Source organism: Equus caballus, chromosome 7 (genome assembly GCF_041296265.1).
Source record: "Equus caballus isolate H_3958 breed thoroughbred chromosome 7, TB-T2T, whole genome shotgun sequence".
Lineage (NCBI taxonomy): Eukaryota > Metazoa > Chordata > Mammalia > Perissodactyla > Equidae > Equus > Equus caballus.
Window position 1 is genome coordinate 47,581,886 of NC_091690.1, and position 23,111 is coordinate 47,604,996.

Here is a 23,111-nt window from a genome sequence, read left to right on the forward strand (position 1 = left end):
CCCTAGGAGAGCCTCAGTTTCCTCTCCTGGAAAATGGGCAATGTCCCTTGTAGTTCTGTTGAGCAGAGGAACATTGACGGCTGCTCTTGTGTACAGGCACTGCGCTGAGCTAGACAGATGAGGCCCACTCCCGGCCCTCAGGGAAGACGGAGTAATATAGGTGCCCCACCCGGAGGGGAGCTGAGGGGCCTCTTTTGGCTGCAAGAGACAAACTCAGTTCACAGAATCTTTAGGCAAGATGAGCTTTGGAAATGGCTGTAGCTAGGTTCTTAAATGATATTAGGAATCTCTGTATCTCTTTCTTGGCTATACTCTGGGACATCTCTTCACAGTATAAAGATGGACCAGAACTCTGTGATGCCAGAGGCTAAGATGGGCCCATTTCTTGGAGAACCAGCAAAGCTCCCAGGCCGGCTCTTGTTGATCCGGCCTCATCAGGAGCCCATCAGCGAACCAATCACGTGCCAGGGGTGCTCTGCGCTCACCGGCCTGATCTGGGTTGTGCGCTGGGGCCTGAAGGCCCATCGTGGGGTCAGTTCCATCTGAACAACATGGACTGAGGATGGGGAGGGGTGGCCCCCCCAAAGGAAAATCAGGGGCCAGAACTAGGAGAAGCGGAGGGGCACTGGGCAGGGATCAAGATACATCCAGTAGAGACTGCCGGTTAGAACCCCGACTCGGTGGTCTGTCTGCCTGGGCTCACATCCCAGTTCCACAGCGATTCATGCTGCAACTTTGCGCATGTAGCTCAGCGCACTGAGCCTCAGCATCTTCGTCTGTAAAAGGGGAATATTAATTGTTCCTCTCATAGGGGTGCCGGATTAAAGGAATTAAGGCAAGCTGTTCTGCTTATGCATCGCTGTGTAACAAACTCAACTTGGTATTAAATGACATCATTATTATCTTTCCTGGGTCTGGGCCTTCCCTGGGCTCGTTGGGGTGGGTCTTTCTCAAGGTCTCTTGCTTGGCTGCAGACAGTGGCTGGGGCTGGACTCACCTGGAAGGCTTCGTCACTCATACATCCTCTTGCCTTGAACCTCAGCGGGGGCCGTCGGCCAGAAACTCTACCCGTGGCCTCTCCCTGTGGCTTGGGCCTCCTCACAGCATGGTGACAGGGTTCCCAAGGCAAGTGTCCCAAGAAAGAGCCAGGTGGATGTTGTCTCACCTTTGACAGCCTAGCCTTGGAAGTCACACAGTGTCACCTCTGCTCTTTATTCACTAGAAGAGTCACTAAGTCAGCTCATATTCAAGGGGAGGTGTCCCAGGCTCACCTCCTAATGGGAGGAATGTCAAATGAAGTGCTTAGAAAGGGCCTGGCCCTTAAGTAACACTCAGCAAATACAGACAGCATCCGTCACCATTGTTGTTGATGATGTCATATACTGTGTCACTGTGACAAAGAGGGTGAGCAGGCAGTCAAGGAAGCAAAGTGACATAAACCTGTGAAGGAGCTCCAGGCAGATGGCCAAGCCACAGGGAAGGGCTCCAAGTGGGAGGGCAGGGGACCTCAGGTTCTGCAAACTCCAGCTGCTCAGCGAGCCTGGAGCGGAACTGGGGTCAGATCACAGAGGGCCCTGAACACCAGGTGAAGGCACTTGGACCTCATGAAAAGGGATGTGAGAGCCATGGAAGGTCTGTGCAGGGGAAGCTCCATCAGACCAACATTCTTGGCCACCACGTGCAGGCAGGACAGGGGAGGGGGAGACAGCGGTGAGGGGCGCCAGTGAGGACCATGGGACAGGAGCCAGAAGATGGGCATGGGGATGCAGGAGAGGGATTCAGAGGAATAACCCCCAGGGCTGTCCTGAGAAGAGCAGGAGTGATCATTTGAAAGCTTCAGCAGCACGGGTGGCTGTCAACCTCACGTTCACCAGGACCAGGGGCCTTCGGCAGCACGGGTGGCTGTCAACCTCACGTTCACCGGGACCCGGGGTCCTGTGGCAGGCCTCCACACCCCTAACTCCCAGCTGAGCTCAATGCTGCCAGACCGGGGACCCCACTTCAAATAGCTGGGGACCCAGAGACTTTTGTCAGAAGTAACACTTGTGAGTGACAGCTTTCGGGTGCCCGCGTCTGCTCGTCACGAGCTGCAAGAGAAGGGGCCGTTTCTCCTCATCTTGCAAGGCGAGTCCCATCAGCAGTCGTCAGAAGGGCCCCTAATTTTGAGATGAACTGTGATTCTAATAATTCTGAGGAGAAACAGGCAGGTCTGAGATATCCAAATTCACAGCACACAAGAGAAAAAGACAAAGTGGAGTTATAAACAGAATCAGGCCCCGTAAGGTTTGGCAACTGTGATGATAACCCCCGGCCAGGCTGGAAGAGCAGGCGCCCCTTGGGTGGGGACATGTGGAGGCTGCGGCTCCTCCTGGAGGCCCGCCCACACAGGGGCCTTCTTGCAGCCAGGTCCTCTCACCTCCGGGTCTCCACACTTGCTGTTCCCACTGCCTGGAACCCCCTTGGCCCTCCTGGTTCCACCCCTCCCCCTTCAGGTCTTGGCTGGTTGGCCCCTCAGGCTCGGCGAGCCCCAGACTGCAGCTGGCCTCCCCACCACCCAATCCCGGGGCCCTCTGACCTCGACGGGAGGTTGGGGACCCTTTCCAGCTGGGTCAGGCCGGTGTCCGGCACGGGGCCCGCACGGAGCAGAAAGGTGCTGTGATGGGCTGAAGTGCATTCCCCTTCCCCAAAGTCATGAAGCCCTAACCCCAGGACCTCAGAATGTGACTGCATTTGGAGACAGAACCTTTAAAGAGGTGATCAAGTCAAAACGAGGTCCTCGGCGTGGGCCCCGATTCAGTGACTGGGGTCCTTATAAGAAGAGGAAGCGAGGACACAGACGCACAGGGACGACCACGTGAGGACACAGCGAGAAGACGGCGTCTACATGCCCAGGAGAGAGGCCTCAGAAGAAATTAGGTCTGCAGACACCCTGATCTCGGACTCCTAGATTCCAGAGCTGCGAGAAAACACCTTTGTTGCTTACACCCCCCAGACCGGGGTACTCTCCTATGAAAGCCCTAGCAGACTAGTAACATGCTCTAAAAATAATGCTCCCACAATGCCCTGGGCTTCTGTCATTAGAACATCTATTAAAAAGCAAAAAGCCACTCCCTTTCTTCCTTTCCATTAAAAATCCCACTGTTCAAGTCAAGGTAGGGTCAAGGGTGGGGGACCGGGGAACACAAGGATCTCTCCCTACCCCCAGGTAGCAATTTTTGACTTTTTATCCCTGATATTCCGCTCCCCGTGCCAGGGATTGCTTTGGGTATAGACACATCTTACTTTCAGCCAGGAAGTGACAGGGCAGCTGCTTGGAAATTAGGCCTTTGGAGGTTAGGATGTGATGCCTGGAGCTATGGCAGCTATCTTGGGACCATGAGAAGCAAAAACACAAAAGCTGGCAAAGCAGATGGATTAAAACAACGGTGTCTTTGATGTTGTTGAGCCATCTGACTTCCAAACTTCTTGTGGAGGGAGATAAACATGACCTACTGCTGGCGAGACGGTGGGGGAAACAAATGCTTACTTACGTTGCTGGTGGGAGTGCCACTCAAGACAAGCCTCCAGGGAGGGGAATTTGGAAATCTCCCTCCAAATGAAAAACCACAGAAACCCGCTAACCCAGCAAGCCCACCTCTGGAAATTTCCCCTACAGACAAAAAAACTGTGCACGACAAATGATGGCACACCCTGGTCATTCCCTGCTGTAGACATTTAATGGCAAGCTGGGCGACAAGTCAATGTCTATAAAGAGGCATTAAATAGACGGCAGGACAGTCACACCATAGTGGACTCGGCAGCTGTAGGGGAGTGAGGAAGGTCTCTGGACACCCACTGGGAGTTACCTCCCAGATGGCTGTGGTGAAAAGAGTAACGTGCACCATCTAGAGTGATAGTTTGTTTCCATTTGTGTAAAAAGAAAACCTCAGGAAACAAAGTATGTGTGTGTGTATTTGTAACACACCAGGCTGTCTCCAGAAGGACCTAGAAGGCATCCACTCTGGTCTTTTGTCCCCCCAAAATCCATGTCGAAATCCTAACCTTCAAAGATGCCCGGGTTAGGAGGTGGGGCCTTTGTGAGGTGGCAAGGTCATGAGCGTGGGACCCTTGTGAGTGGAATCAGTGCCCTTATAAAAGGGACCGCACAGAGATCCCTTGTCCCTTCCACAATGTGAGGACACAGCGAGAAGACAGTCTACGACCTGCAAGAGGGTCCTCACCAGAACCCCACCTCGCTGGCACCCTGATCTTGGACTTTCAGCCTCCAGAACTGCAATAGAGTCGTGCCCCACATAATGATGTTTCCGTCGACACCGGACCGCAGGCAGGACAGCAGTCCCGCAGGACTCGCAGCACGCTGCCCAGGTGTGTAGCGGGCTATGCCGTCCCGGCTTGCGTGAGCACACTCTGCGAAGCTCGCACAGCGACATCGCCTAAGACGCAATCCTCAGAACGTGCCCCTGTCACTACCCAACACATGGCTGTAAACATCTGCTGCCTGGGAGCCGCCCAGTCTGCAGTACTGGGTTGCAGCAGCAACAAATCAATCGACAGGGCCCATCCTATTCGGGTCCCAAAAGCCAGGAGCTGGGCCCAGCCCCAGAGCACACCCGCCCCGTCTCCGCACCAAAGCACAGCCCCACGCTGGGCCTTCCTTCAACAATTTTAATCACAAACTCGGGAGGGGGCGGGCAAGGGGGCAGACAGGCCGGCTCCTAGAGAGTGGCGGCCGGCGCCAGGCCGCGCTCCTGGAAGTACCGGTGGGGCAGCCGGGTGCGCGATCGGAGGCCTTCATCGAAATAGGCCGTGATCCTCCCAACTCCCTCCTGATCCTCTGCCACCGAGTCGTCCCTGTGGGAGAGAGGGGGTGACACTGGCCACTTCTGGGGGGCCGGGGAGGCCCTCAGGCAGGGCTGAGTCCCGGCCTCCCTCTCTCCTTCCCCACAGCACCTCTGGGACACCCACCAGACAACGTCTTCCGCCTCCTTCTCCAGGATGCTCTGGGCCGTGCGCCAGCTGAACCGGACAAACTGGGGGAAGCCGAACACGGGCTCCACGTGCCTCCTCAACCACGCTTTCGTCTTGGGATCTGGGTGGGGTGGGGCGGCTTTGGAGACAGTCCCTGAACCCTGCCATGAGGCCCCAGCTCCTCAGCCTGGCCTGAGGTCCTGCCCCTTCATCTCGGGCCTCTTCCCAGTGTCTGAGACATCATCCTGCCTCAGGACCTTTGCATAGGCAGCTCCCCCAGACTCTTCACCTGGCCAAGAGATGCTCAAGTTACAGTTTAGGGAGACTGCCTCTGAGACATCTCCCCACCCCCCAGGCCCACAGCTACTAAAGCAGCATGTGAGGACCATCAGGTTAATGCCCGTCTCCCCCACATAACCACGAACTCAGTGGGCAGAGGAAGTCCTTGTTTTTCTCACTCCCGGCTATGTCCCCAGGGCTCAGCCCTGCATGGCACGCACTGGGTGCTCAGCAAGCACTGAACGTTGCCCAGACCACCTTTGGCCTGGACCTGGTGTCCTCACTTTGGCCTCATCTCTGTTCCAATCACAGACCTGTGTCACCTCACTCAAGGGCCAGTCCCTCCCTGCGCCTCAGAAGGACCAGAGGGTTCCCTGAACCCAGCCACCGAATCATTGCATCTGCCATGTGTGTGTGGGGGGGGCTGGGGGGACATGATCATCCCCACTGCACAGACAAGGAGCCTGAGCCTCATAATGGGGAGAAAACAAGATTGAAGCTAGCGCCACTGGACATGAGCCGGCTCCTTTCCCCTCCGCAAAGGGACAGCCGCCCACCTTCCCTGGGCGCTCCAGAGCCAGCAGGGTCGGGGGAGGGAGACAGGAGGAGGGAGCCTGAGCTGGGATCCAGCTCCGCCGCCCAGCCCACCGGTGGGAACCAAGGGCCCTGCCTGGGTCTCAGCCTCGGCCTCTTCCGCCGGGGAGCGCAGGAAGCAGAACTCAGAAAACCGTGGAAGTGTGCTCAGGCTGCCTCGGCAGTGTTATCGCCACAGTTGCTGTTGCAGGGCCGCTTGAGGCAGCCGGCAGCCATCTGCTCACCGTTGGGGTAGCCGGAGCCATAATCAGTGTCCGAGTCCTGTAGCTTTTCCACAAACTTCCAGTTCTTCACAGCCTGGTCTCGGGCCACCTGCGAGTGAGATCAGCACTGGGGATTGCCTCCAGGCAGCCACACCTGCCCCCTGCCCGGAGGGATGCTGGGAGCTGGCCACGGCCGGTGGGGGGCTGACCTTAGCACAGATGCTGGCGGCGCTGACCACGGGGTAGAGCGAGTCTGCCTTGGCCTTGACTGTCACCTCAATGCCGGGAAAGCGCTGCTGCAGCCGCTGCTGGTATGTCTCTGGCATCCCCACGGTGTCCACAAACACCTGCCGCAGTGACAGAAATGTATTCACTCAATGAACATCCAGAAAAACTGCAAACACAGCTTCACAGTCTCCGCCCTTGCTGTTCCTGCTGCCTAGAATATTCTTCTCAGCAAGTTTCAGGCTGCATGCTTCCACGGGGGTCTCAGCTCAAGCATCACTTCCCAAAGAGCCTTCTCTGGTCATGCTGCAGCCATTCTACATTTATTGAGCACCGACTGTGTACCATGGGCTGCTCCAGGTGCAAGGGACATGGCAGTAAACACACCAGACGAAAATTTCTCTCCTCCTAGAGGGGACACCTGGGGAGGGCCCACAGACAGGAAACACAGTACATAATAAAGAATACGGGAGAGTCAGAAAAAATACAATTTTAAACAGAAGTGGGAGAGGTTTCCGGAAGGTCACTCTCAGGTGGTGACATTTGAATAAAGGCCTAAAGGAGATAAAGGAAGGAGCAACGCAGAGATCTGCAAAAGAGTGTTCTAGGCAGAGGGAACAGCAAGTGCAAAGGCCCTGAGGTAGGACCATGTCAAGGATGCTGGACAGCAGTACAGAGGCCCAATGGCTGGAGCAGAGAGATGAGGTCAGGGAGGCGCCAGGAAGGGTGATCTCCGTAAGCACTTATTGTTCTCAGAAATCACCTTTATTTGCTTACCAGCTGACCATCATCTCCCCTGACTGGGCCATGACCCTGAGAACAGGGCCCTTGTCTGTCTGCTCCAGTACTGCATGGGCAGCTCCACATTCTAGTCCTGGACTTCAGCCACCTCCTCAGCAAGGCCTCCCTTGTTCCATTCCCCATCTCAAGCGTATTTGTCCTCGCTGTTCTCTCAGAACAGCCCATTCTTTGCTTCAGAGCCCTCGATGTAATGCCAACTTATATTTCTGGTAATTTAATCTCATTCTCCTCCACTTGCCTGTGAATTTTCCTGATTTAATTTCCACTGTGATCAGAAAATTAAATGTCGAGATTTACATTTCCAAAGGACGACTGTCTGCTGCTGCATAGGGAGCAGACCAGAAGGGAGGGGCGGGAGGGGGGGGGACCAGGGAGGAGGATGGGGCAGCCATCCAGGAGGGAGGGTGCCCTGGCCGAGAACACAGGCTGGGGGAAGGTGGACAGATGAGGGATATATTCTGGACGTTGAACCTTTAGGATATAGAGACAGATCAGATGGGGGTGGAGCTAGGGGGCTCTACCACGGTCCTCAGTGGGGCACACATTCAGGGTGGGAAAGCAGTAGGAAGGCAACAGCAGCGACAAAGGTTCCCCAGGTACTCCAGATATGTCTGGCGCTGAACCGCCTACTGCACTTTTATACCATTTTATCCCCAGCTGATCAAATGAGGGCAACCCAACAGCTCACCTGGGCGACTTTCACGCCCTGGTCCAAAGCATACTGCACCAGCCCAGCGGCCGTATCATGGGACAGAGAGTTCAGATTGTACTTGACCCTGCGGTGGGGACAGAGCCCAGTGAACCCCGTTCCAGCTACCCAGCCCTTCCAGCAGACGCTGGCTGCCCCTCCGCCCCGACCCCTCGCGGGACCCCTCACCGCCCAAGCATGCTGGTAGAGATGAGGTTTGGAGACAGCACGTCCAGTGCCCAGCCCACAAAGTCCCCATCCTCCTTCATTCTCGCAAAGAGCCTGTCCCGCTCGCTCTCCGACAGGGTCTTTGAGTCTGGGAAGAGGGTTGGGAGAGAAGGGGAGCTGCTGGTTCTCCCAGTTCCTGCTTCCCCTCGTCCCTGCACATGCCCAGGCATACGCTCCCCAGGCGTCCACCTCGGGCTCACCTGCCACTTTCAGGGCCTCCAGATCTGCCAGGCGGGACAGGGGGCAATAACAGATGGCATAGACCATGGGGCCTGGGAAAGCGGAGGTGCAACCAGTGAGCCCGTGAAAGCCGCCATCCCTGTTCCGTCATCACCGCTTTTTTCGGTGCCATCACCCATGGCACGGCCATTCCCAGTAGCACCCCCGTCCCCGGGTCCGGTGCAATCCCGGCTCCGGTTTGAGGGCAACTTGCATCCCCCTGAGCCCGCCCCTCCCCCACGCCGGCCCCGGGGGCGCACCCAGCACCGGGCCCCGGCCCGCCTCATCGACACCCAGGGCGCAGGGCTGTTTGCGGCACACCGCGGGCACAGGCGAGTTCAGGCGGCAGCGGCCCGTATTGTCCCTCTCCAGCTCGCTGAGATCCATGTCGCCTCGGCCGCAGAAACCAGGTCTGCAGGTGCTGGTCTCGGCGCGCGTTTTCCGCGGGCCCCGCAGCGGCGCTCGCTCCCGACCAATCGGCGCAGGACACGCCCCGCCGCAGACGTCGGCGCGCAGCAGACGCCGCTGCCGCGCAGCTCGCTGGAAATTGTAGTTCCCGAGGCGGACGGCCAAGCTCCGCTGTTGGGGAACCGGGTGGGCGGGGTCGCTTTCCGAGCTCCGCCGCAGGGCCTCTGCAGCCCCGCACGCTGGGGCTGGTGGGAGGAGAGGAAAATAAAGAGGAGGCTGAGGCGGGCATTGCAGGACCCGGCCTACTCAGGGCCTAGAAGGTCAAATACCACTCTCCTCCCAGAATACGGGTCTCCGCATCACGGGGTCCCCGTCCCCCACGTGCATTCAGGCCCCGCCACTGCACACAGTCTAAGCCCCCTGGACTAGGTATCCCCGCCCCCACTGGACTCAGGCCTTCGGACTTGAGGTCCACAAACCCCCTCTCTCTCGGTACCTCACCCAGATCCCCCCCGGACCGCCCCCCCCCACCCTATCCCCTCACTCTGCTTCCTACCCTCTCTCATTGGGGCTAAGCCTCCCCTACCCCTGATTCGAGACCCCAGACTTAACAGATCCTGCTGCCCCAGACAGGCTCATTTCCCCCAACTCAGGGTTCATGTCCCCCTCCCCCATCACGCCTCCCGGATCTGTTCACCCCTCCGATCTCACCTCTCCTTCTAACTCTCTAGTCTCAGGGGGCTCGTGTCCTCCGGCTGTGGGTCCCAGGCCCACACCAGGCTCATGCCCCTGCCTTCCTCAGGGTCACAGCTCCTCCATCTCCGTCTCCCCCTTCCCGCCCCCATCACCTTTCTTCCTTCCTCCCGGATATCAGTGGGGCTCACATCTCCTGACCCAGCTCTCCCCTCCCCCACCACCCTCAAGCCCCAGACTCAGGGCCCCAGGTCTCCCTTCCTCTCCTCCCTCCCACCCTGGGGACTCGCGGCCCCAGGCTTGCCAGCCCGCCCGGGCGGGGCCTCCTCTGCGCCCGTCTCTCACCCAGGCTCAGGGCCTCCAGTCGCAGTCTGTCGGCTTGCAGGATGAACAATCTCGTTGCCCGCAGGGCCGCACCTGCACCAGGTTCTCGCGGTCCATGAACACCAGGCCCAGCGCTGCCCCCAGCACCTCGCGGCTGCGCTCCTGCTTGCCCACGTCACACAAACAGCGCCACTTTCCCCACGGGCCAAAGATGGAGTTCTCCACCTCTAGGGATGGAGGGCCAGGTGGGGGGGGTCGACCCCTGTGTCCTCCTCTAGGGAGGGAGGAAGATAATAAAGACACTGACAAATAACAACAGTGCCTGTATGCTGAGCTCTGCTTCTGTTTCAGGCACCCCACCATGGATTATCTCATTTAACCTTCCCATCATTCCTGCGTGGGGAAACGGACACCTAGAAAGAGAAAACCACCCTTCTGAGCTCACACATCTGGCGAGCGACCCGAGGGACTGCAAACTGACACATCGCACGCACCTGTGCCAGCCTGCCCAGTGGGAGTGTGGTACCACACCCTTGGTCCACACCATCTGAAGCTGACTCCTGTTTGGGGCCGTGATCATGTGCCTGTCCAACCAGCGGGCAGAGTGCCAGCTGACCAGCAGGGCTGCCAGGTGGTAAATCAGATGACATAATTGGCATAATGAGGATACTTACAGCCCCTAGCGATGGGCTAGCACAGAGAACAGAAACAATTACTACGATCACATTTCAAGCAGCTACAACTTATCTGGAGCGCTTATCCAATGCCCTTTACAACGTTCTTTCGCTGACTCCCCCCAACACTCCTATGACACAGGTCTCAACCCAGCTCTGCGGCTCCCAAGCCTGACGCCTCGTGCCCTGGCCAAGCCTCGCCTAGACAACACTAGCCGCTCTCCAACCCTCTTTCAGGCCTTCTCGCCTTGGTACCTGCTGTTCCCACTCCTTGCCACACTTTTCCCGGTAAATCTTTGCATTTTTGGCTTTTGCTTGTCATTCGGGCTGCACTGGTCATCTGTCTTTTTCAGCCAAACCTTCTCTGACTTCAGAAATTTACCTACGCATGCGTTTATGGGTGTGTCTGCTCCCGTGTTTCTTGCCTTTGCCCATATCCCCTCTCCACGGGTAAGCTGTTTTCAGGCAGTCTCGACTTCAGTTTACCGGTGAGGAAACTGAGCCTCAGAGAAAAGAAACCAGCTCAAGGGGTGCCGCCAGGGCACAGCTGCGCGGAGAGTCCAAGTCCCCAGAGGAGGGTCTGTTTGCAGCCAGCTGGCAGAGTGGGGCAACGGGCACCTTTCTGCACCATCACACCCGCGGCCTGCGGTTACCTTTCTCCTGATGCTGCAACCGCAGCTGCTCCCAGGTGTCGCCTTCGCCCTGCTCGCCAAAGTAATGGTAGTCGGGGGAGACCTGGGCAGGGGTGGCCAGCAGCAGGAGCATCAGAAGCGGCAACAGCAGCGCTGCCGGGCTCCGGGCCATGCCGGCCTCCAACCGACGCCGGCGCGCTCGGGGAGCAGCCCGCGCGGGGTCGGGGCTGCCGCGCCCGCGCTCCCCGCGGATGGGGGGCGCGGGGCTGGGGCCGCGGCTGCGCGCTCCCCCGCCGCCCGCGGACGCGTGGGCCGGGCCGGCCCCGCTCCCCCTCCCCTGCGGCGGCAGTGGACCCAACCGCTCGGCTCGCCCGCCCACCCCCCGCCCTGCGCGTCACGGTTCGGGCGGCGCATAAAAGGCTCGGAGGCCTGGGGCGCACTTGGCGCTGAGAACGCGAGTCCAGGCGTGAGCGAGTCCGTGCGTCCCGCCCTTGCCCACGCAGGTATGCACGCCCGGGCTGCACGGGCCCGGGGGCCTCGGAGCGCTCCGGCCCTCTGCAGACCTCGGCGCTGGCCGCCTTTGTTTTCTGCCCGCCACAGTGGCCGCCTTTGTCCTTGCGGGGGAGACCGAGGCCGCAGCCTTGGAGTGCAGGCCGCATCGCCGGGGTCTCCGCCCCCTGCTCCCGGGGTCCCCTCCCCGGGGTCGAAGGGGGCTTGCGCCACCGCGCTTGGGCCCACACGCTCAGGGGGCCCTGCGGCCACTGCCGGACAGCTCGCGCTCCGGCCGGGGGGGGGGGGGGGGGGGGGGCGGGTCTCCTGCAGCCTCGAGGCCGCGCAGAGCCGGTCCTGGGGAGGGTGCGGGGCAGTGCTGCTGCCTACGCCGCGCGGCCTCGGTCACCGGGCCCAGCGCGCTGCGTGACCTTGGGGAGGGAGGACAAAGGGTCTTCCCGGGCGCACTGACCGGGCGGGGGTCTCAGCTTTCAGCCATGGCCTGCGGCAACGCGCACATTGGAAAGCCCGCACCAGACTTCCATGCCACCGCGGTAGTGGAGGGCGCCTTCAGGGAGGTGAAGCTTTCCGACTACAGAGGTGAGGGCGGCCTGGAGGGGGCCCGGATTGGGGGAAGGCAGGCTTTGGAGGTCTAACTCCTCGTCTATGGTCCCCCCGCCCCCAGGGAAATATGTGGTCCTGTTTTTCTACCCGCTGGACTTCACCTTCGTGTGCCCCACGGAGATCATCGCTTTCAGCGAGCATGCTGAGGACTTCCGCAAGCTGGGCTGCGAGGTGCTGGGGGTCTCTGTCGACTCTCAGTTCACCCACCTGGCTTGGTATGAGCGGGGACCAGCTGGGGGGCGCGGGTTGAGCCTCCACCTCTGTGGGGTACAGGGCGAGCTGTGTGGTGCCTCTCCCATCTTGGAAATTATGATGACAGTAATTAGCATTTGGAAACTAGTTGCTATGTAGAGAGTTGCAGGTGCTTATCTCACTTTAGGCAACCCAGCCTCCCTCCCAAAAACTATTTCAAGAAGGTGGAAACTCCAGTTCAAGAGTGCGAAGGGCTGGGCCCCAGGACGCAGAGCCAGAGAAGGAGATGGGGACTCTGAGGCACGCTCTCTGCCCCAAGATGCTGGAGGCCACCAGCACACGTGAAGCCACTTGGCTGGAGCGTTAGCTTAGTCGTTGCAGCTGCAGGAAACAGCCACTTCAGGGTGGGGTGGGTGGGGCTCCCAGGGCCTCCCTCTAAAGCCCCTTTATCGCTCGCCTCCAGCACCCCCTCTCCAGCCCTTATCACCCCCAGGCCCACAAGGCGAGGACCCTGCTGTGCCGGGCATCTTGAGGTCCTAGCCCTGTCTCCCCCACCCCCAGGATCAACACCCCCCGGAAGGAGGGAGGCTTGGGCCCCCTGAACATCCCCCTGCTGGCCGATGTAACCAGAAGCTTGTCCCACGATTATGGCGTGCTGAAAGAAGATGAAGGCATCGCCTACAGGTACTGTGGGCCCTCAGGGGGAGGGGACTACTCTTGGAGGATGCCCTCCCTGCCCCCAACTCTGGCTGGCGGCAGGAGCTCCCAGCTCCTCACCGTGAACCCCAATCTCTTCAGGGGCCTCTTCATCATCGACGGCAAGGGTGTCCTTCGCCAGATCACTGTCAATGACCTGCCTGTGGGGCGCTCTGTGGACGAGGCTCTGCGGCTGGTCCAGGCCTTCCAGTACACGGACGAACACGGGGAAGGTGAGCAGACATGCAGTCACGTGTTCACACATGGGGACACACTCAGCCCCTCTGTCATATTGTTATCCAGACATTCACTGCCTGCTCTAGCACCTGTGTGGGATGGATGTGGGGGCCCCAAAGAAGAGTCAGCACAGGGTCTTGTCTGCAGGAAGTATCTAGTCTGGTGGGGTAGCTCCCTAATACAAGGAGTGGGGGGGAGGGGGGGTGGAAGGTAAGAGGTCTGTAGAAGGTATTTGAGAAGGTGTATACCAAGCAGGCTTGAATCATGTTAATTGGACCAGAGTCCCTTCTCATGTGTACACAGCCTGACCATGGGTCCTTGAAGTCCAGTGGATCTGGGGCTGAGGGAGAAGGATGGGATTAAAAGGGCAAGAAGAAATAAAAATGTCAGCCAGAAAAGCCTGCAGCCGGGCTCGGAGGGCTTCTTTTAGCATTCTGTGTGGTCTTGGGCCTTGACCCCTTGGCTCTGGGTTTTTTCTTCTGCAACCTAGGCTCTCCTTTGCCTGTTTGGCCCTCATTACTGCCCCGCCTTGACTATGGGGCTCCAGCCTCACAAGTGCATCCCTGTGTCTTCCCACAGTCTGTCCCGCTGGCTGGAAGCCAGGCAGTGACACGATCAAGCCCAACGTGGACGACAGCAAGGAATATTTCTCCAAACATAACTAGGCTGGCAGTCGGGTGGCAAGCTTGGGCTCTCGGCCCCTCCCTGTGCTGACCCGGGAAAGGCCAGACCTGCACCCTCAAACTCCATAGTTGTCCACCCTGGAGGGCTAGGCCGAGGCCTTCTCATGCTCCCAGCTGAGAGCTGCTGAATAGTGACTCCTCCCTGGAGCCCCCATAGCCGGGCACAGGCCTAGAGGTGACCAATAAAGTATTAGGGACAGATGTGCGTCTGTTGGTGTGGTCTGTCCTGGCGTCTCCGTGTCCTCCCCGTTCTCTGGGCACTGGCCTGGGAAACGGACGGTGTAGTTACTTATCTCCACCACAAGGTGGCAGCCTGACCGCATGCTCACTGTTTACTCTGCTTTCTCCTTGGCCCTGAGGGCGGCTTGGGGCTGCTGTTTGCCCCTTGCAGGGAGCAAGTCCCAGGATGCCCAACATCCTGAAACCTAGCCATACTGGGCAGCGCCTACCCCTTGCTATCAGCCAGCCTGGGTTCAAATGCCAATTAAGAGCCGCGATCTCCCCCGGGTTTCTGCAACAGTAAAATAGGAATAAAGACAACCGAGCCACACCACCATCCACATGAAAAGAGAAAGTATGCAAAGCTCAGCGCCCAGGTAATGGTTCTTAGGACTGGTCCCTGGGACTGGAAGGAGAGCGTGGGGACCCAGTCCTGAGAGCAGAACCAAGAGTGGGAGCTTGTGCTACATGCTGCCAGCTCTGCCCCACGCCAGGCTGGAAGAGCTCTAGAAGTGCAGTTGGATGCTGTGAGTGTTTAGGCAAGGTGGCTCTGCCACTCGGAGCCTCCATTACCTTCCACAGAACAAGACTGACAGGCTCATTTAACCCATAGACCCATTATTAATATTGTTATCCAGGCTAATACCCTGCGAGGTCACTCGTTTTGACCTTTGAATTTTATCTACATTCCTCCCCAAGGCCCGATGTGGTCTTCCTGACCTCATCTCCTCCCTCCTGGTTCACTCCCTGCCAGGCACACTGGCCTCTTGCTGTTCTTTAACTGGCTGATCTTGTTGTGGCCACAGGAATTTTGCATGTGCCGTTCCCTCTGCCCAGAACGCTGTTACCCAGGATTTTCTTAGGGCCCGGCTTCTTCAAATCTGCCGGAAAATCGCCTCATTAAAGGTCCAGCAGCCCCAATCTATCCTCCAAAGCAGCTCACCTCCTCTGCCCCATCACTGCCACTTTGACCTGTTTTTTCTCTTCCTAACACTTACCAGCACCTCCCCATCGTGTTTGTTTGTTTATCGTCTGTCTGCCATGGTCCAGGCCAGGTCTCCAGGGCCGGGCTGTTGAGGATGTATTTTATAAACGAATTAATGAAGTGTCTGTGCCGCCCACCCCGCCCCTGTGGCCTGGTTACTCTGCCGGTATTTTCCTCCGCTGCTCTAGGGGCTTCCAGCTCTGAAGACCGCCAGACCCCTCGGGGCGCACCAGCCACCTCCCACCCGGGCCAGCGGCGGGGGAGGGAGCCCCGCGCGAGGGCGGCGGCGGCGCCCGGCGGCCCAGCAGCCGCCCCGGCAGGACCAGACCTGGCAGTCGCCCCGCTCCCGGCCTGGCACCCGGGAGGGGAAACTGGCAGGCGGGCGCCGCCCTTCCTGGCGGGGGTGGGGGGACCGCGGCGGCAACGACGCGCAGGCAGCAGCAACCCCCCGCCCGGCTCGTGGCAGACGGGGCGGGCGTGGGCGCGGCGGGGCCCGGGCGCCAGGCCGATGGGGAGGCTCCGGGGTGGCTCCCGGGGAGCAGGAGCGCGGCCCGCCCACCGCGGACGCTCTGGACCCAGGCCTGGGGCTTTCCGGGCCCCGGCAGCCGCCTGCCTGGGAAAATCCCGGCCCCCTTCCCGGCGCCGCGGCCCTGCCGGGCAGAGCGGGGGAGGGGATTCCCGGAATCTGCCCGGAGACCGCCGGCGCGTCACTGGGCAGCGGCCGCCCAAATATGGGCAGCGCTTCCGCTGCGTCAGCGGGGAAAGCCCCGGCGCGCGCGGCGGGGCGGGGCCGCGCCTGCGCACTGCGCACCTCGCCCCAGGCCCTCTGCCCCCTGGCGCTGGGCGGCTAGTCACCGCCCTGGACATTCCAAGCCCGGGGATCAGGGGACGCGAGGAGGGTTGGACGTCAGGGCTGGAGCTGCAAGATGCCTGGACAGAGCTGGCGAGGGGGACCCGGATACAGGAGCGAGCCACAAACAGCAGTGGGGTGGGGGCAGCCCAGGACTCTCCTCCCTCCGCCCGCCCGGCTTGGAAAAAAAGACAACAGAAATTAATAAAGAACCATTTTTTTTTTTTACTTAAATAGATTCAATAAAAAGTCAGAACAACAAACTCACACACACACACAAACACATCTTAAAATACACTCCTTAAACATCAGGTGAGTGTTTCTTTTCCACAGTACGGTGCAGAGGGGGGAGGGCAGGAGGCGAGGGGTCCCCTCCCCAGTGTCCCCGCGGGCTCGAGTACCGGGCGGCGGGGCCAGCTCCGCCGCGATCGCCCCCTCCTCCCCTCCCTGTTAAATACACAAATATATTATATTCAATATGAATTGAGTCTTTCCAGCAGAAAAAAACATACAAAAAAACTTGGAAGGGGGGCTTGTAAACGTCGGTGTGGAAGGACTGAGCGCAGAGCGGGCGGGCAGGGGTCCAGTGTGGTTTGCGGCGTCCCCAGGCCCCGGGGCCAGTGCCCACCGCCTGCCCCCTCGCCCCGTGGGAGGCGTGCGCCCAGCCGTCCAGGTTCCGGGAATGTCCGTATGCGGGACGCGGGGGGCGCTCAGAAGGCGTGTCCCTTGACCCCAAGAAGCAGCTGGCAGCCGTTGCTGACATGGGTCATGACCTTCTGTTTGAGCTGGGCCACCTGCTCCCGGAGGAGGCCGGCAGTGCTCGACAGCCCCGCGTTCTCGGCCTTGAGTGTCTTCACCTTGTCCTCCAGGCGCGCGATGCGCTCCAGCTTCCGCTTCCGGCACTTGGTGGCCGCCAGCCGGTTCCGCAGCCGCTTGCGCTCCACTTTGATGCGCTCCTGGTCTTCCATGTTGATGGGGGACACGGGCGGCGTGGCGTCGCGGCTGCGCGCCTCAGGCACGGTCTGCGGTTCCTCCTTGAAGGTGGAAGCGCCGCGGCCCAGGCCCAGCTGCGCTGGGTGGCCGCCGGCGAAGGGCGGCGCGTGTGGGAGGTAGCTGATGGTGGCCGTCGGGTACGAGCTCCCGGTCCCGACGGCGGCCGCGGCGCCTCCGGAGGGCGCAGAAGCTGGGGAATAGCTGCTGAGGTTGGTGTAGACCGGAGGCGGCTCAGAACCGGGGTATACACCCCCGGGCCCGGCCGGGGGCCCCCCGCTGGCGCCCAGGGACACGTTGGGGGGCGTCACGTGGTTCATCTTGTGCAGGTCGTCCAGGGCTTTGACAAAGCCGTCGGCGAAGCCCTCCTGCTCCTCAGTGACGCCGCCTCCCGCGCCCCCCGCACCTCCACCGCTGCCACCCCCGCGGGGGTAAAAGTACTGTCCCGGGGGCGTGGGCGTCGTCGTGATCACGCCGTTGCTGTTGGGGACGATCAGGCGCTCCAGCTCCGATGAGGCGAGCTTGAGCGACGCGCCTGTGTCCGAGCCCTGGCTGGAAAAGTAGCTGCTGCCACCGCTGCCCTCCGGGCCGGGGCCCCGCGCCCCGGGTGCTTTCAGACCTCGGTAGGGGTCGGCCAGGTTGAGCGCCAGGCTGGGCTTCAGGAGTTTGTAGTCGTGTAGAGAGAGGCCGCCCGGGGCCCGGCCGTATCCCGCCGCTGCGTATGAGTCGTCGTGGTAGAAGGGCTGTTCCATTTTAGTGCACATCCGGGCGGCCCTGGCGGTCTGGGGGGTCCCTGCGGGGCCGCCCCGGGCCTCGCTACAGCGAGTGGCGCGCTGTCCGCGGCGGCGGCTGGACTGGGTGTCTGGACGCACGTTCCTGGGGGCTGGAACAGGCCGGGAGAGGCCAGCCGGCGGCTGTGCGCGGAAGCTCTGTGCGGCTTCTCGAGCCTCTCTGCCCCTCTCGGGCGCGCTTGCTTTCTTGGTGTCGCTTCCCCCTGCTCCCCGCTCCCTGCTGGCTCCGATGCTGGCCCGGCCGCGCTCAAGGTCCCAGCCGCTCAGTCGGAGTCACACGCCTTTATACGGCGATAGTCAGCTACGGAAGTGCGCCCCGATTGGCCGTCGCCGGAGCCAGGCCCCCGCGCCCCCCTCCTTGAGCGTGGGGAAGGGGAGGAGGCGGCTCGCGTCACTGTCAGGAAGCGCGTGTCCTTGTAAACAGCGGCCACGGGCTGGGTGGCTCGGCGCGGCTGCAAGGGGAGGGGCTCAGGGGACCCCAGGGTGCGCGAGGAAGGGGATGCTGGGTCGGTCCGAGGCACATGGGGAGGGGCTCCACGGAGGGCATGATTCCCCTGGAGTACACGATAAAGGATAGAGGAACTGATACAGAGCAAGTGGCGCTGGTTGGGGGGGCGAGGGGAGTGGTGGTCCCAGCATGTCCACGGAAAGGCCTGAGGGAACCAGAGTATCCGAAAGGGGTTGGAGGACTGAGAATACAAGGGACCCCAGAGAGGCGGGAGGGTTAAGCAGGGTAGATGGGGGAGGGGTAAAAAGATGCCTGACTCAGGAATTACTGGGGGTCCTGAGTACAGAGGGGTTGAGGGACTGGAGTTTTCACGGGAGCGACTGAACCCAGGAAAAATGAAGAGGAGGAGAGACCGAAAGGGTACACGGGGAGGAGCTGGAGGACCCATCATGCAAAAAATGAGTAGAGGTCCTGGAGTCCATGGGAGAGATTGAGGGTGCCCCATAAGTGAGAAGGGGAAGGAACTGGGGGAATCCACATATGCAGAAAGTGAATGAGGGTTCTGGGGTACACTGAGTTACGGAAATATGTGAGGTAGGAGATGGGGACACTGTCAGAGGTTGGGGGTCACTGGGGTTATCTGAGAAGCCCTGATGAAGGAGAATTAGAAGGGTCGGAGGACGCTTTCAGAGCTGAGATAACGACAGAGGGTCCCCGGTTGAGACATGAGAGAAGGAGGGGTCTTTGAGGGTCCTGGGGACCAGAACGGTTGGATCTTTCATGACTGGCGCCCCCTCGCGTGGGTGACCCCCTAGGCGCCTGAATACTCTGTCCCCATCCCAAAGACCTCCTCCAGTGACCCTGGGCTTGACCGCCAGCGTCTCGGCTCCTGGTGCCTGGACCAAGCCTGACCGCCGGGGTGCGGTCGCCCAACCCCATTCCTTCCTTAGAAACAGGCTGGGGAAAGAGCGCCGCGGCAGGAAGTGTGGCAACAGCCCCCGGGGAAGGAGCCCGGCCCTGCCTCCGTCACTCGGATCCTACGGGACCGTGCGCCCCGCCCTGGGTCCGGCGGGGCTCTGCGCCTCGGAAGAGGAACCTGGGCCTGCGACCAGCGCGGAGGCCCGGGTGCGCGCAACTCGCCCTGCCGCAGAGGCCTCCAGTCACCTTGCCCCCCCTCCCCCCAGCAATGGTTCAGCCCGCGGGGCTCGCAAGCCACCCGAAGGCAGGCGGGCCCGGGACGATTTCATTGGCCCGACGGAGGAGGACGCTCCGGGGAGCGGGGCCTGGTCGCCATGGCAACGGGCCGGAGTCCGCGGGCAGGACTGGGGGCGGAGCGGCCCCCGGAGTCTCCCGACGCCCATATAAGGGCACAGGAAGGGGTGGGGCCAGCGCTGTCCCGGGGCCCGGAGCCAGGAGCTGGGAGCCCGGGTATCTGCCAGCTCCCCGGGCGCGCCCGGGCCCCCGGACGGCTAGTCTCGACCGGCCCCGGCCGCCGCCCCCGGGGCCCCCACGGCCGCCTGGCCCGGCCCCACCCAGCCGCTCGGGCCGCGTCCTGCCAGGCTCGGCCCGGCCCGACCCAGCCCAGCAGGTCCCCACCTGCCCGCGGGCCTGGGTCGGACTTCGCCCCTGGCCCGATGGGGCGCGGAGGGGGCGGGGCAAGGCCTCTAGGCGCCCCCGGCGCCTGGGCGGGCTGGCACGGCTGCCTCCTCCCTCGGGCGGGGTGCGGTTCCTTTCTGCCAGGAGGTCTGGGGCCCCTCCCCACAAACACCCCTAGGAGCTGGCGTGCCCCCTCTCTGATGTGGGTGACGGGCCCTACTCCTGTTTTAGTCAGGGGATCTTGTCAACCATCCAGAATACCTGGGGGGGATCCGCTCCCCTCCAGACAGAACCTAAGAATCCAGGGGAGATCTGAGGGAACCCCTCCAGAGCTCCTTCCCCAGGACTGAGTGGAGGTTTAGATAGTGAAGCTTCTAGTTAGACTTAAGGTGGGACTTCCAAGCAGTTGGGATGTGAGCCACCAGAAGGAGAGGTGAGAATCTCAGTCTCTCTCTCTCTCTTTCTCTCTGAGAGAGAGGCCTCTGTCTTCTGGGAGGATGAAAGTTTCTTTAGGGTAGTGAGGGGCTGAGGGACAGGGGCTAGCCAGCCTCTGCAGGGCAGGCACAGAGTTCAAGTGTGGGAGAGAGAAGGAAAATGAAAGAGGCGAAAGAGAAACAGCTATGTGGGGGCAGGGGGAAGTCCAGCAGAGCAGCGGCGTTGCAGAGGAAGATCCCAGGAGAAGCAGGGGGCCTCCCGTCTTTAGAGGGTCCTCGTGACCCCTGGGTGCCCCCTCCCCTCCTCCCCTTGCTTGAACTGCTCCCCTCCCCCGCCCAAGGCTCAAGGGAGATTCCAGTGGCCGCTGAGTCTGGCGGGCACGCTGCCAGGTCTGTGTCTCCCGCCCATGCTAATAGCTGCAGCTGACATCTGGCTGGGCCCTGCGGGGGCGCAGCGGGCAGTGGTGGGGGCTGGGCAGGTCTGGCCGGAGGGCAGCATCTCGGGAAGCCAACCTGCAGGTCCCACGGGCCAGGAGGCCGGTGTGAGTCAGCCCTGGCCAGTGCAGACGCCGGCCATGCCAGGCCTGTGCTGCAGAGAGGCGAGGCAGGCCCAGAGAGGACAGAGATGGAGGGCAAGGGCCAGGCAAGGAAATGTGGGTGTATGGGGGCAGGGGGCAGGGCCAGGAGAGATGCCCAGAGAGACAAACAGGGGGCAGGGTTCGCGTCATGCAGACAGACAGCGAGACTCGGAGACACTTAAGATAGGCAGACAGACTGAGAAATAATAATTATTATTTTAATAGCTGGCACTTATGTGGCTCTTACCATGGGCCTGGCACTCTGCTAGGTGATCTGAGTCACTCATTGCCTGCCTTTGACAACCCAGTGAAATGCAGGCTATTTGTATCCCCATTTCACAGACAAGAGCACTGAGGTACAGGAAGGTGAGGAATTGCCTGATGTCCCAGAGCTCTAAGAGTTGGAGTCAGAGTATAACCCCAGCTGTCTGGCTCCAGAGGGTTAGCCACTATCCTGTGGATATTCCCAACCAGAGAAGCGTTTATGCAGTGCCAACTGTATACCAAGCTCTGCAGGCTCTTTCACAAAGGGTCTCCTTTCATGGGAAGAGAGACAGAGCCGGGCCCAGGGGGAGGGGCTGGTATGGGGGGTGGCCAGCATGTTGGAGTGGGGTCGGTGGCCCTGAGTACTCCCAATGGGTGCTGGAGCAGGGGGTGGGGATCGGGCCAGGGAGGGAGGGCGGTGGCCTAGCCGAGCTGGTACAGCCGGTTCCAGGCCCTGCCAGTCTCACCTTTGTGGCCTGTGCACCACCCCCTCACGCCGTCCCTGTGGCGCCAAGGCCGAAGAGAAGAGGGTGTGAGGATAGCCCCTCCCCCACCTGGCCGGGGTGCCCAGACTGGCAGCAGGGTACTGCCCAGGCCCTGGGCTCCAGACCAGCATCTGGCTGGGAAGTCTGTGCCCAGGCTTCCCCCACACCCAGGGGCCCAGGGCTGGGCGGGGGGCAGGCGGGATAAGGAGGAAGTTCACCCACCCCCACCCACGGGTGGCTCTGGGGCTTTTGGCCCTGGCATGAGGGACTTCTCCTTCTTATAAATAGCCTAGTGACCCCCTCCCCCCTGGCCCCACTGACCGGTGCGGCCCTCACCAGGAAACTGGGCCGGGGGCTGCCCGTGAGTCAGCCAGTGGGCAGGCCAGGGCGAGAACCCACAAGTCATAGCACCCGGCCTCCCGCGTCCCTGCCCCTGGGTGTGGACAGGCAGCTGGGCAGGAAGAGGCTGAAAATCACGGAGGGCCTCCCCTAGGAACCCCTGGCCTGCCAGCCACCTCCCTGCCCCACCTCTGTGGTTTGGGGGGGGTCCCTCACCCCCTGTGCTGGAGAGGAAGCTGCTGGGTTTTCTTGGAAGCAGGAAGGAGTCTGTGTCCTCTAGCTGACTCAGCTGGGCACGAGGGGAGTTTCCCACAAAGCTGCCTCAGTCCCCCCACTGCTGGAGAGGTCTCGGGGGACCTGAGCATGGCTGAACTCCTGGGTGCCCCCTTAACAGGGGATGTGCTGAGAAAACAGGCCTACACCCCTCCAGGGACCGAGGCTGCCGAGTGAGGCCTCTCAGGGGAAGTGACAAACAGCAGGGAGGGAGGGAAGTGGGGGGCGATGTTTGGAGAGAGGAAGCACCAGGATCTCTGGGGGGTGCAGAGCCTGGCCGGGCAGCCCAGAGCCCCACAGAGCTCAGCATGGGCCCAGAGCGCGCGTGTCTGTGCGGCTGTGGGTTTGTGTGTGGCTGGCCTGTCAGGGCGTGTGCCAGTCTGTGTGAGGCCTGTCTCCTCAGTGCGTGTCTGTGTGTTGGCCCAACCCTGCAGGGGTGTGTAGGGCCTGTCTGCTTTGGGGGGTGGGCTGTAGGGGAAGGTGGTGAATGTGTGTGTGAGTGTGTGTGTATGGTCTATGGAATAAGTGGCCTGTAGCTGGCCTATGTGCATGTGTTGTTTTGGAGTGCATATGGCCAAGCTATGGCTGTCTGGTGTGTATGTGTGTTTATGCGTGTGTGTGTGTGTGAGGTCCATGGCTTGCCTGTGTGAGGTCTCTGTGTGTGTGTGAGGTCTGTGGCTGGTCTGTGTGTGTGTGTATGTATGTGATCTCTGTGGCTGGCATGTGCGCGTGCACGTACTAACAGGTTCTGTCAGGGTGTCTGTGCCAGTGTTTTTATGACTGTCCGACTGTGGCCTGTGTGTCTGTGCTTCTCTGTGCTGGGTGTGACTGTCAGACCAGACCATGTCTGTGAATATGGCAGCCTGTCTGCTTGCGTCTGCCCCATCTGCTGGCCGGGCTGACGTGGGTGTGTTATCAGTGAGGCAGTGTGTATCTGTAAGGATGTGTCTTGGTGTCCCTTGGAACATCTCTGAGTGTGTGTACAACTGTGTGGGGAGCTGG

General features: G+C 60.8%; 3 protein-coding genes across 8 annotated transcripts; 1 reads left to right on the forward strand and 2 right to left on the reverse strand.

Moving 5' to 3' along the window:
- Nucleotides 1–4,651: 4,651 nt before the first annotated feature.
- On the reverse strand, nucleotides 4,652–11,252 carry RNASEH2A (ribonuclease H2 subunit A). Of its 5 annotated transcripts, XR_011440931.1 has the most exons (11): nucleotides 10,958–11,252; nucleotides 10,125–10,254; nucleotides 9,652–9,904; nucleotides 8,466–8,858; nucleotides 8,187–8,258; nucleotides 7,948–8,074; nucleotides 7,759–7,846; nucleotides 6,254–6,391; nucleotides 6,066–6,153; nucleotides 4,966–5,089; nucleotides 4,652–4,851 (listed from the first exon to the last, which is right to left on the reverse strand). XR_011440931.1 is itself a non-coding variant. In XM_070273988.1 (9 exons), the coding sequence occupies exons 3-9, from the start codon at nucleotides 8,251–8,253 to the stop codon at nucleotides 4,716–4,718; spliced, it is 768 nt and encodes a 255-aa protein (XP_070130089.1). In that variant the 5' UTR covers nucleotides 8,254–8,258; nucleotides 8,527–8,858; nucleotides 9,652–9,904; the 3' UTR covers nucleotides 4,652–4,715. The 5 variants fall into 5 exon arrangements, 3 of the variants coding, with proteins under 3 accessions (XP_070130089.1, XP_070130088.1, XP_001495257.2); XR_011440930.1 differs by lacking the exons at nucleotides 10,125–10,254; nucleotides 10,958–11,252 and having other exon boundaries at nucleotides 4,966–5,257; XM_070273988.1 differs by lacking the exons at nucleotides 10,125–10,254; nucleotides 10,958–11,252 and having other exon boundaries at nucleotides 8,527–8,858.
- Nucleotides 11,184–14,058, forward strand: PRDX2 (peroxiredoxin 2). Of its 2 annotated transcripts, none has more exons than XM_023645316.2 (6): nucleotides 11,184–11,439; nucleotides 11,914–12,025; nucleotides 12,111–12,264; nucleotides 12,803–12,925; nucleotides 13,040–13,170; nucleotides 13,754–14,058. In XM_023645316.2, exons 2-6 carry the CDS (start codon nucleotides 11,923–11,925, stop codon nucleotides 13,837–13,839), a joined length of 597 nt encoding a protein of 198 aa, XP_023501084.1. In that variant the 5' UTR covers nucleotides 11,184–11,439; nucleotides 11,914–11,922; the 3' UTR covers nucleotides 13,840–14,058. The 2 variants fall into 2 exon arrangements, with proteins under 2 accessions (XP_023501084.1, XP_023501083.2); XM_023645315.2 differs by having other exon boundaries at nucleotides 11,302–11,439; nucleotides 13,665–14,058.
- A 2,054-nt stretch (nucleotides 14,059–16,112) lies between these two features.
- Nucleotides 16,113–18,637, reverse strand: JUNB (JunB proto-oncogene, AP-1 transcription factor subunit). The gene has a single exon (XM_014741462.3). It carries the CDS (start codon nucleotides 17,663–17,665, stop codon nucleotides 16,622–16,624), a length of 1,044 nt encoding a protein of 347 aa, XP_014596948.1. The 5' UTR covers nucleotides 17,666–18,637; the 3' UTR covers nucleotides 16,113–16,621.
- Between the last annotated feature and the right edge of the window lie 4,474 nt (nucleotides 18,638–23,111).